Source organism: Pithys albifrons, chromosome Z (genome assembly GCF_047495875.1).
Source record: "Pithys albifrons albifrons isolate INPA30051 chromosome Z, PitAlb_v1, whole genome shotgun sequence".
Taxonomy (NCBI): Eukaryota; Metazoa; Chordata; class Aves; order Passeriformes; family Thamnophilidae; genus Pithys; species Pithys albifrons.
In genome coordinates this window covers 80,007,761-80,021,043 of record NC_092497.1, presented here as the reverse complement: position 1 = coordinate 80,021,043, position 13,283 = coordinate 80,007,761, and the positions used below count along the sequence as shown (strand labels likewise).

The following is a 13,283-nucleotide window of genomic DNA, read 5'->3' as shown; positions in this document are numbered from 1 at the left end:
GGATTATTATGTAAATTCTCTCCCCTGCCACTAACTGCCCATGCCAGCAGTTAACAAAAGAAGCAGTTAACTGCTGATCACCTGGATGGGGGCAGGTTTGTCTCTTTTGTTTTTCGGGGACATCTTTTTTTCTCAGCTCCGTGGAAGGCCGGAGCGGTGGCTGCCGAGGAGAGAAGTGGCTCTGCTGGCACTGCTGGGGCTTCTGGCTGAGCTGCTGCTTTTCTCCTCACCGTGGCTGTTTTCTCCCGGTTCCTGCATCTGGGATCCCGGGCCTCTGTTCCAGCCTCACCACCGCCTGCACCATCACGGCCTGCCCGCCCCGGCTGGGGCAGTGACCCGGGAGAGAGAGAGAGGTTTGCAGCTGCTTTTGCAGGACACGTGGTGGTTCCCCACTTTCAGCTTTCTTTTTCCTTCATCTGGGACAAGAGACACAGAGTTCATCTGGGAGCTCACCACTCGTCTGTCTCGCTGGAGAGGGACTGGGAACTACTGGGAACTCACTCCGCAGCCAGCCGGGCTGTGACACTGACACTGCTTAAGTATAACTTTCCTCCTGGAGGAAAACCTGCTGGGTTTTGTTGTTGGTTTTTTTTTTTCTTTCTCTTGTGGTGTTGGGGAAGCGGTTTGCACTAGTCTGTTTATATATAGCAGTTAAGAACAGTTATCCTTCTTGTATTAAATTCCTTTTTTCTTAAATTTGATAAAGAGTGGCGTGATTATTGTGGAGAAGGCCCCTCCCCCGCTTGTGGGTAAACATTTTGGTTTTTTCCCTCAAACCAAGACACCCCCTTACAGTCAGCTCTTGCAAATGCAAGAAAACTAAAAACTACAATTTGTCAGCAAACAAACAGCTTACTCCAGCCTGCATCTGTCTCTTGCTGTGGCTGATACTCACGTATTAACTGCCAAGCATGACCAATTAAAATTTTTCCAATTTACTCAATTTAACATCTGAAAAGTGCTCTTACTTTTTCCTCTTCTCTCAGGTAGGGAACTGTGCTGCCCCTCATTCTGCCTTTCACATGCCGCTTTTCCCTACGTACAGCCCACATCTCTCTGCAGCCATGGGATCATCATTCATTTTTGTTCCTGTCAGTAACATGGCAATATTACTCTGCCATACTGACATTAAGATTTTGTCATTGTCACCACTTGTGCTGAAACTGCCTATCATGCCCTGTACACATTATCATAGAATAGAATCATAGAATGGATTGGGTTGGAAAAGACCTCCAAGATCATCGAGTCCAACCCTTGGTCCAACTCCAGTCCATTTACCAGATCATGGCACCCAGTGCCACGGCCAATCTGTGTTTAAAAATCTCTAGGGATGGTGAATCCACCCCCTCTCTGGGCAGCCCATTCCAATGCCTGATTACTCTCTCTGGAAAGAATTTTTTTCTGATCTCCAACTTAAATTTCCCCTGGCAGAGCTTGAGCCCATCGTGCCCCCTTGTCCTATTGCTGAGTGCCTGGGAAGAGACCAACCCCCACCTGGCCAGAACTTCCCTTCAGGCAGTTCCAGACAGTGCTGAGGTCACCTCTGAGCCTCCTCTTCTCCAGGCTAAACACCCCCAGCTCCCTCAGCCTCTCCCCATAGGGCTTGTGCTCCAGTCCCTTCACCAGCCTTGTTGCTCTTCTCTGGACTCGCTCCAGCACCTCAATATCCTTTCTGAACTGAGGGGCCCAGAACTGAACACAACACTCAAGGTGTGGCCTCACCAACGCAGAGTACAGGGGAAGGGTCACTGCCCTGGTCCTGCTGGCCACGCTATTTTTGATACAGGACAGGATCCCATTGGCCTTCTTGGCCACCTGGGCACACTGTTGTTCCTTTTGACTACACAAAGGCTATTCAATAAGCTACCAATTTTAGTTGAGAAAAACTATCCCTGTTTGCTTGAATATACTTAAAAAAAGCAAATACATGACATAAATGCTGAACTTTTTTCTTCTTTACATTAGATGAAGAATCAGATGAATAATCACAATACTTCAATTTTATACACAAACAAGAAAGCCCATCTACTGACATTTTATGGTTCATACACACACCTCCTCCCTAGCATTTGCCTCTTCTTTCTTCCATCAAATCACAGGAATAACAAGTTTCCCACTTAACAGCTGCAAGGAAAAAATGGGAATTACGAAGCAGTCATACTAAGAAAATAGTAAGACCAGTCTTCTTTATTTCTTAAACTAGCTGATTCTTTTCACCAGTATGAAGTAATGCCAGGATCAGCTGAATGGTTCATGTGATGCTGAGAAAAGTTTTACACTACAGGACAAAGGTAAATGATAGAAGTTGGTGTATTTTTAGAATTATATTTTTGCAACAAGAGCATTTGGCATCAAAACCACAGGTGTATAACACGCAAAACCCCAAACCACCGAAAATTAATTCCCCCTCTGTCTTGAAATACAGCTTTTAAAACTGGTTTCTGGTTATGTTTTAGAGGTGGTGAGGACCCGCTGCTCCCAGTGCAGTCAGGAAGGATTATGAAAGTGGCACCACAACAGGATATCACATGGCAATCCTTTTCATACTTTCTGTAAATAGGTGTGGACTGCCAGAACCTGCAGTGTATTTTGAAGAACTGTCCCAAAGCAGAGTTACAGTTAAAGTGCTGGACCATGACTGGCCTGTTGAAATGCACAGTTTTTGAAGCAGGGAGAAGACAGCATTGATACCAATCTCTCTTCTTTTATTCTTCTATCACAATTAAGTTTGCCAATTCTGAAAATATCAGAGGAGGGAACAGCTGACTTACCATGTGTAGACATAAGTATGTGAGTGAAGGATCTCTGTAGAAAAAGATATTCAGCCCATATGAGATTTTATATGCAAGTTCTTCAGATTCATTCTGTGGTTTACATAAGGTCAAGGTATTTCATTTTAAAAATTACAACAAGAACTGAAGTGGCTGGACCTACCATTTGTGCATTCATCTTGGATCCTGGGCAGAAAGAGAGAGAAGAAAAAAGTAATGCTTCTGCCTAAAAAGTAATTGTGTCTGAGAGCTCACTCTGCCCATACAGCAAGCAGGAAAGCTGCTGAGAAGAAATCAAGATTGAAAACCTATGATGAAAAATATTCAACAGCTATCATCTGAAACTTTTAAATTCCAACAGCATTATCTTTCCAAAACAGCTGTTATAGCTTAACTGCAGTATTTGGGCTCGACATTTGCTGAGTACCCCCTCATTGCCTAGGTCAAGGAGGTCAGAGAAAGCAACCATAGCCATTCAGTCTGGCCTGGAAAGTGCTGTGTAGTGTATTGCTCAGCACTGACCATATGATGCAGATGCAGACATGAAAGGAGAGCTGAAACATAATAGTAGGTCTTGCAGTGCATTTGAAGATGAAATTTAGGGGTCTATGGAGACAACATTTGTCCTTTCATCATGTCCCCAGAAAAGATGCTAATGGTCCTGTCTCCTAGAAAGTCACACAATGCCTGAGTGTGCAGACATACATCATGGATTTCCATCTTATGAATTAATCCCGTGTCATATTTCAAGGCCTCACTGCTCTTGCATGGAATGTGATACTGGTTTTCCCCTCTCTATTCGCAGACATCTGAAGCTGATATGGAAGTGCAAGACACTCATGAGATTAAAATCACTTAAAACACTTGCTGGTAGCCTCTACAGGGAATAATAGTACACATGGAAAATTTGTACCTTCCAGCTACCATTACATTAGCTTGAATTAAAAAACCTGAAGTCCTATTTTCAGAATTACATACACATAGTAGAAGTTATGGCATCATTAGTCAGAACACACAAAAGCTGCTTTCTCATATGTGAAATACTAAGGGAACTTCTAACAGTAGCAGGCAAATGACATATTGCAAGAACTTGTTTGGAAGCCTCAAACTCACAAGCTAAGAAATAAAGCATCAAGGAGTGAGTGAACTGTACATACAGACTCATTGGCACATACACATGGGAAATCTGAAGTTCAGTGTAATTCAGTATATTCAGTCAATATGTAAAAACATAATCCCTTCAAGATGTCAGTATGCATCTGCAGCAGATCATATCTAACAGATATTTTTACTGGAAACACTAGAAAAGAGAGGGTCATTGTTCCTGAGGGTCTACTTCTTTATTAATGGAGTTTATCATCTGATACAATCTCAGAGGGGAAAAAGAGTTCTAGCCCAGGAGCTGGTGGGGCAGCACTCTTGGCATCCCTCAATCTGCCTCACAAGGTGTTGGCTACAGGTACCACACCTAAAATGGTTCTACACCAATGCAGGCAGTGTGAGGAACAAAGGAGGAGCTCGAAGCTTTGGCCCAGTCCCAGACATTTGACATCACTGGCATAAGTGAAACCTGAAGGGATGAGGCCTGTGACTGGAGTGCCCTGTTGGATGGTTACAGGCTCTTCAGGAGGGATATGCAGGGCAGAAGAGGTGGAGGGGTGACACTGTATGTGATAGAGGGGTTAGAATGTGTGGAGCTCACAAGTGGCAAAGGCACAGTTGAGAATCTCTGGGTGAGAATCAAGGGGCAAACCATTCCAATGCCTGATTACTCTCTGGAAAGAATTTTTTTCTGTTCTCAAATTTCCCCTGGCAGAGCTTGAGCCCATGCCCCTTTGTCCTATTGCTGAGTGCCTGGGAGAAGAGACCAACCCCCACCTGGCTACAACTTCCCTTCAGGTAGTTACAGACAGTGAGGAGGTCACCTCTAAGCCTCCTCCAGCCTAAACAATCCCTTCACCAGCCTTGTTGCTCTTCTCTGGACCCGCTCCAGCCCCTCAATATCCTTCCTGAACTGAGGGGCCCAGAACTGAACACAGTACTCAGGGTGTGGCCTCACCAATGCAGAGTACAGGGGAAGGATCACTGCCCTGGTCCTGCTGGCCACGCTATTTTTGATACAGGCCAGGATCCCATTGGCCTTCTTGGCCACCTGGGCACACTGTTGACTCATGTTGAGCTTCCTGTCAATTAGTACCCCAAGGTCCCTTTCTGCCTGGCTGCTCTCCAGCCACTCTGTGCCCAGCCTGGAGCGCTGCAGGGGGTTGTTGTGGACAAAGTGCAGGACCTGGCCCTTGGTGTTATTGATGGTGAAGGGCCTCAAGGGGAAGTTGTATGAGAAGTGTCTGAGGTCACTTGGTGTGTTCAGCCTGGAGGAGACTGAGGGGAGGCCTCATTGCAGTCTTCCTGCCGAGGGGCAGAGGAGGGGCAGGCACTGATCTCTTCTCTGTGGTGACCAGTGACAGGGACATACCCAAGGGAATGGCCTGAACTTGTGTCAGGGGAGGTTCATGTTGGATACTAGGATGAGATTCTTCACCCAGAGGATGGTTTGGTACAGGTTCCCAGGGAAGTGGTCACAGCACCAACCTTTCCAGAGTTCAAGAAGCATTTGGATGATACTCCCAGGCACACAGTGTGACTCTTGGGGATCATCCTGTGCAGGGGTAAGGGTTGGACTCATGATCCTTGTGAGTCCCTTCCAAATTTGGCATATACTGTGATTCTGCAATACAGAAGAGTTGTAAGACAGGCTTTTAAAGTATTAAGATATCTGAAGTTAAATAAAATGACAATAATGCTGTAATTTTTCTGCAAGTCGTTGATGTTCAGGTTAACTGTGATGTATGGAATCTTTATGGCCTAATTCTGTCAGTACAATACAGAAGTAACAACTAAATTTCTACAACCAAGTTTCAGCATGCTGGGTTTTTTTTCTTCTTTCTCACTCTGTCTCCCTTCACACACTTGCAAGAATATAGAAAGTAAACTAAAGCACAGTCCTTGCCTTCTAACTGTATTGCTACAACTCGGCTACAGCCACAGCTGACATTTCCAACTTTTGTTTTAGTGGCTGGTGGCAATGCAACTCTTATCTCTAGCTGGCTCCTCGCTGCTCAGACACGGAGTCACAGTGAGCACACACAAGCCATCAAAGCCGGCTCATGAGGTTTACTCCTTTACAGCAGCCAGATAGCTGGTTAAAGGAAGATGACCAATGCAAGCAAGGGAAGCTCCTCCTTGGCATTCACTAGAGAAGAAACCACCTAACAGCAAATTCCCAGGACAAGCTACTCTCTGCTAAGGCAGCAAATTAAATGGTTACCATAAGCATATCTTTTAAATGCCAACAAGCATATAAGGAAAACCTGTATTGCAAGTCAGGAAAACTTGCCAGAGAAGTGGATTTAAGTAGGCCTGCCTCTGAGCACTGCTATGAATTAAGTGCTAGTGGGACGCTTCCAGCACTAGATTATACAGCTGCAATGGTTTAACTATTGGTGTTGCCCAGCAAAACGCACTGATTGCACAACAAAGCCATTGCAGACTATCAGGAAAGTACGAAAACATGGATTCAAACACATGCTCAGTGCTCTTGTGGAGGACTCCTCCCAGTGCATTTCAGGTTTTCACTTTTCCAACTTGGGTCTAGTAGAAAACTACACTTCCATGTCACAAATTATCCCCTTGCTTCACACTTCTTACATCACAAGAAAAATGCATTTTAATTAACATGACATTACTCATTCACACAGAACATGAGTATTTTATTCTATCATTAGATAATACAGCAACAAAATAGAGCAAAGCTGATTTAATAGAGTTTAATAATTGCAAGTCATTTTTGCTAGATGATTTATCCTAAACTTGTACAATGCTAATGCTTCAGAATTTTTTGTATTGTAGCCCTGCCAAACCAAACACATAACTACATTGGCATGAATTTCACCTTACCAAAAGTAGTATTAACTCACTTGCATCTTCAGTCTGTTTATTAACACCTCTTTGAACTTAAAATGCTGAGTACAGAAACTTCATAATGAATCCCAGAAGTAACAGATTAATGTGTTACTGCTGGTCAGCTAAATTGCAGTATCTGGTAGGATACCTGTTTCTATAATACATAAAAAAAATAAATATGTTCTGCTTTGTATTGGCACTGTACTGAGATCTTGATTAAATGAACGTCACAGAAGTGGTAATTTTTTTTTCTTCCCTGAAGAAAATCCACAGCAACTACCCAGCCCCATTCTTGGAAGCTTGCAGAACTCAAAAAGCTGTTAACTTAGCAGTCTTAGACTGGAAAGAAGCATAATCAACAAGGAAGTAAAATTTACTGTCTATATTCTTACTCAAAACAATGCCTTGAAGCAGAATGATTTTGAAGTTCTCTGTGTTCAGCGTACATACAGAACTAGGGTGTGGGTTGACATGGAGATAGAATGCAAGGGAACAAGCTACTTGAAACCTGATTACAGGATTTGTTGGCTGGTTCAGCATAAAAGTACCACCCTGAGGGTTCCAAAGAACAGTTAAAGAAAGCAGCAATTACAGAGGATAAGATGCACATTGGATGGATAATGTGGGAGCCATGACATTAGAAATCTTCCATTACCCAGGTTTACCAAATCTCTGTTGCCTTCCACTGGCAAGCAAAAAGTAGCTTCAACATTCCACAAACTCACAGCTTATATATGTTAGATCATAATTCAAGTACTGTGAAAGCACAAGAAAAAAGAAATACCAAAGATTTATAATAACTATGCTAGGGTAAAAAGAATGCCAGTACAGATGCATGTTCTTTAAGTTACAGACAGCATTAATTAGGTTTCTTCCTTAAAGCCTCCTGAAATGAGCAATCTCTCCTTGTAATATTTAAACCATGCAGTATTTAAGAAGCCAAACTCAGGAAAATGAGAATGCCCAAGTTCACTCCTAATTTTGGTTTTCCACTACATTCACTGAACATTTCCTTCCTGTTTGAACTGATTTATACCTGTTAATCAGGATATTGGTTTTGTTTAAGAACATTAGAAGAATTTCCATGCATCTTTGCTGGCAGAAAAATAAGACAGCACAGTCAAAATACAGTTAAAAATTCCTCTCCAAAACCAGTAATATACATCTAAATATAATTCACTAACCTGTAAGAATCGTATATTGCAATTCTTTGCTAATCCTTCTTCTAAGTAGTTAAAATTACATATAAGCATATTATGGAGAAAAGCTAACCAAAGAGTCTCCCACCCAACAACCAGACCAGAAATTAAAGAAACAAACAAAAAACCCATTCTTCCTTTGGATCAAAATTTTAGATTATTTATCATTCTAGGTAGAGGCTCTACATGTGTTTCCACTAGACAAATACCTCAAAGCTTGTGATAAACAAATACTATACCTTAATCACATGCTTTTCAGGTATGGTATTCAGGGAACAGAAAACTGGGTTGCTTGATTTTGCTTTTTTATATGTGTGTGGCTATCAACAACAGAAAAATTGCAACATACTTCTTTCTGAATTTTTATTTAGAAATAATTTGAATCAAAGAGGAAAAAACTCCTTTCTTCACAGACATATATCACATAGTTGCAATTTCTTCATTAGCAAACTGAGAGAGCATGTAACTTCTGTGATGTGACTCACTGGGAACAAAATTGTAAGAAATCATTCAAAATATCTTTCCACTTCTTACAGCCAAGGGATGCTAAGTACATTGTTTTTCTTTTCTCTTGCTCAGAAACAAATATTACTTTCAAAAAGCTGTATTAATTCAAGATACATGCCTCTGACTTTATATGCAAAAATAGTATTCCAAGTAGCATCTTTGAACACAGCACAAGTGTTGACACTAAAGCTAAGGAATACACGAGAAGACATTACTGAGGGACGTTATGATCCTCTGTCATTACTATTCTCCATGCTTATTTTTCTGGTGAAGCTAGGCACAGGTTCACAAAACTTCCTGGGACAAATACTTCCCTAAGGGTGAAAAAGTAAGCCATTGCTCCCTGTCTATGCTCTTTGTGTGAGACAAAAAGCCTAAACAAAGAAGGAATCAAACAACATCTGGACAAAAAATGAAGACAATGAATTGCAACCATATGCTCCTTTAGGAAATTTGGCCCTCAAACTGGAAAATGTCCTGATGTCTCTGTTGTGCTTGCCCTATTGTGTCTGAATGAGAAAAAGGAAAGAAGATTTGTTAAACAAATAAACAATAGCATCAGTCATGGCACACTGTTAGGTGGGCTGCACTGCAAGCAATCTTCTACCTGCAGTAGAAGGGTAGGGTGTTACTTTAGGGTGTTACCAGTTTGAAGGCTTTGACCTATCCTGTTATTCAGATCCTTTTGTTCTGTTAAGTCTATTGATACAGCACTTCGCAGTGAACACTGTCCTGTGAAAGCTGCAGCACTGAAAGAAACAGCCAAATTTAGCCAATCTGGGAGGAGTTTCATTTTGGAAACATTTTCAGAAAAAAGGAAAGAGTTCAGGAAACATTGTGGATTTCCTGAGAATACAGAGTGCCTTCACCATGAATCACTTGAGATCATTGTTAGTTTCATATGAGCAAAATTATGGAACAAAATAGTCTAGGAACAACTTACCAATCAAGCTACTGGATATGATTTACACATCTGTAATTTGGGAAAAAAACTGATCCTCAGCCAGATAACAACAAGGAGATGAGTGAACTACTTTAAATTATATAGGTCTCATGTTACAGAAGTTCAGAATAAAATTTTCAACGACCTTTAGTATTTACTATTATGTTTCAAAAGGTTAATATTTCTGAACAACAGATTATTTTTAAATAATGATAAGGGAATAGGAAATTAGGGGATATATTTATGTAGGTGTCTTTATACCCTTAGTAACCTGCAGAGGAAGAAGCTAATGGAAGTCTGACATTGATGAATATAGATACATAGATAGATAAAAATATGATTTGTTGGCTTGATAAATAGATGACATTAAAATTCTAAACTTTCCATGTAAGTTTTTGAAGAAGTTCATTCAGCAGCTTCACAGTCCTTTGGTTTTCTTCTCCATTTTGTTTAAATCTGTATGCAGTACGGATAAGAAGGCTATAAACATCTTTGCTTGTATCAGTTGAGTTAGTAATCTGAAGGAAAAACAGAGAAATTGGGAAATAATGCAATTATGTTGCTAAATAGTAAAAATTCTCCATTAATATTTGCAACAAAACCAAAGATTTGTCCCTCACCATTGAACATGTGAGAAGCAACTTCTGCCCAAGGTATCTCTTTTTGTTCACTTTAGTGGAACTCGGGAACTTTGAGATTTCTAATGTTCTCTCAAGTGAAACAAAGCAAAAGGTCAGAAATTTTTAGAAGGAAACACAAATGGATAGACAGTGTAACCATTTGTAAGTCATCTCTAGAGAAAACAACTAAAACCAGATGAAGATTCTGCATGTGTTTTGGGACACAGTTCAATTCCGTAAAGCTTTCAAAAGTAAAAATAAATCCCCCCCCAAGAATATTACAACATACCAGGAAAAGATCCTAAATTGCAATTTTTGCAGATCACGAAGGACTTTACTCCTTATTATCTGCTGTGTTGATCCCAGTTTACTATGCTGACCAAAACCACAGCCATGCATCCCAAATTAGTTTCACACCATTCTGCCTTTAAAATATTGTCTTTAGTCCCTTTCAAATCACATGGAGAGCTTAGCAGTATGGCTGGGCTGTGGAAATGCAGATTTGGGCAGGGCTGTCCCCACGTGGGTGCCCTTCCATCCTGTACAGTGGATTTCAGGTGAGGCTCAGCGTGCACAGAACTGGCCCCACCGTTTCAGTCCTGAGGTTCATCTGCCACAGCTGAGCGAGCTTGGACAGTGACAGGGAGGTCCTCAGGACTAGAACCTACAGCCTCCAGTATTCCCAGGAGGTCTCCCATCCAAGTACTAACCGGGGCTGACCCTGCTCAGCTTCCAAGAGCTGATGGGATCGGGTGTCAGGGTGGCATTTAACTGCCTAGAGCTTAGTTACACATTGATTATTGCACAGATACACTCGAAATTAATCAGACTAACAGACTGTGGCCTACAACAGCTCCTGACCACCCTGCACTGTGGAATACTCATTTTTGAAAGTTAGTTATGTTGCTTTCTGTAAAGAAGCAAGAGATTGCCTTTGGTCTTCTGAAGAGGTTTAAAGTAACAGGCTAGTGTATTACAGAATCACAGCTTAACAGCTGTACTACTCAAGAGAAAGTAGAAATAGACTGTAAAAATATGTACAACCCCTATCCCTTAATTTTACCATTACATTCTTAAGCTAAGAAAAAGGTTGTTCATTTGTAAACTTGCACCTAAAATGTGAAAAGTATCTTAGCCCTTCCTAAAAAGATAAATGTTTAGTCTCTTTAGTCAGGGAGCTGTGTCATAAAATCAGATGCCTTGCACATGCCATACACCCTACACAGACAGAAGGGCACACTGCTGCTGAAAAGAAAACTTTTGGAAGTGTTAAAACTACACACTGGCCCTACATGTGCTTGCATAGGAGTCATGCACTTCTTAAAAGAATATGCTTAAAAGAATATGGTTTTCTAGTCAGGAAAGGATTTCTAATCTCACACTGAGATAGCACCATTTATCTTCAGAGACACTAGCACATTTTACAGTTTGCACCAATATTCCTGAGGCTGTCATCAACAACAGGAAGATATTGTGGCAAGCTTCCAACCTTTTCAGCTTTTTTCACACCCAAAAAGACAGTGTCTTAGCTCTTGATTCTTTCCTTCTTAATCAATTACCACACTAATATCCTAACTGACTTTGCTAAAGCACCAGGCTTCTGTCACATCAATGCTAACACCTAGTAACCAGCTGCTCTACCTAATGGAAAACAGTGAGAAGACAGTTCCATTAGCCCTGCAGTAGCTGGATAATTTACAGAGTGATTTATAATTGGAAAAACATGTTTGCACATGCTATCTGTACTACATGTAGATGACCTGTAGCTATCTCTTAACTGCACAATACTATAACTACTCCTGCATCTGTATAGTCACGACAGCAACCATTTCAGTGAGATCTTACCAAGACATGAATGAAAAATACTGTGATTGTAGCTGAAATAGATCTATAGCAAGTTAGGTATAGCTGTTGTAGTAACAGTCTTCTTTAATTCTCTGTTATGTGTTTTCTTTACTAAAAGGTAGAAATTTAAATCCAAAATAGTAAAATAAGTATATATTTTACTTAACCTGAAAAAGAAAGAAGAAACACTTACATGGTAAATACACTCCTGGGCAACCATATGTCCACCAGATGAAAAGAGCAAAAAGTTGGTCAGAAGATGTATTATAAGGTACTGGTTACAACATTGCTCTATTCCCATTATCCTGTGTACAGAAGCCTCCAGATCTTTGAGAGAAAGATCTGTACACCTGAAAAGCATCATTAGGTGACTGTAGATTGCTTGAACTTCTACCTGTGGGAAATAATTTCAAAGGATACAGGATCAGAGAAGAATAAAAGTCAAACCTATGGCATTTTTCTTTTGGATTTATTCACTAAAAGAAAATTGAATCCTTGGCAGAAAGTACCCAAACATTAAAAGAATTTGAATTTAGCAGGGAAAATAGGGAAGGAATGACTGTACACATTTCTTTTATACTGATTAATACTCAGAGATGGACAGGATGAATTTTTTTATTTTCTTTGGTCTTACAAATGAAGCAGACAGGGCATCAAGCCATGATTTTACCTTTCTAAATAATGTAAGGAAATAGAGAAAATCCCTTGGCAGAACATGCTCAGATTTTTGCATGGTGCAAAAAAGAACAGAGGCTCCTCAAGGGCTCATTTCAGTATTGCTGCTTAAGTCAATTAAATCCCCATGCAACTTGACCTCAGATGATAACATGTTCTGGTAAGAATGAAGTTTCTCCTTTCTTCCTGTGCTGTTTGCCACTTAACGTTTTTATGTTGTGAGTCATCCAATAAAACCTAGTTTTTACTGAGAGTAGAAAACAGAAGATTTTGGCATCTACACAGTGGAAAAAATTATAAGCAACTACTGCAATGAATCCTGACAATAATTCTGTTCGCTGTATTAAAAATGAACCAGGCTGTTGACCAAGCACGAATAGTGACTGCTGGAGCAATGGAAAAATACACCCCTAGACCAAAGGAAAAGGATACCTGTTTCTTAACCGTATTCATTGAGACAATTTATTTCAGACATTGACCTGCTGCTAAAACAATTTCACATTAAATAGTCTGAAAAAGCTCCTATTCTCAAATTAAGTCCACAATTAAATGTGAGGCACAAATAATACCAGAATCTACAGAAAGTTAACTGGAATTCAAGATTCTTTATCCCTCTGTGTTTCCTATGTGCCAGGGACTGCAGACAGATAGAAGCTGGCTCTGCTCCAAGAGCTCATACACCCGAGGAGTCTCATTCTTAGTGCCAACCTCCAAGTATTGCTCCTTCAATCTTTCAGAGCCTAAAGCTAGGAAAAGAGTCCAA

The 13,283-nt window shown here is 40.8% G+C and overlaps 1 protein-coding gene across 1 annotated transcript in view; it reads right to left on the bottom strand.

Annotated features, from left to right (window-relative positions):
• Positions 1-6,517: 6,517 nt before the first annotated feature.
• FANCC (FA complementation group C) overlaps positions 6,518-13,283 on the bottom strand; it is a 90,783-nt gene continuing 84,017 nt past the window's right edge. The window contains exons 15-16 of the mRNA XM_071580434.1: positions 12,039-12,239; positions 6,518-9,898 (exon numbers count right to left, since the gene is read on the bottom strand). Coding sequence (XP_071436535.1) covers positions 9,755-9,898; positions 12,039-12,239 — 345 coding nt within the window. The 3' untranslated portion in view covers positions 6,518-9,754. The remainder of the gene's footprint in view (positions 9,899-12,038; positions 12,240-13,283) is intronic.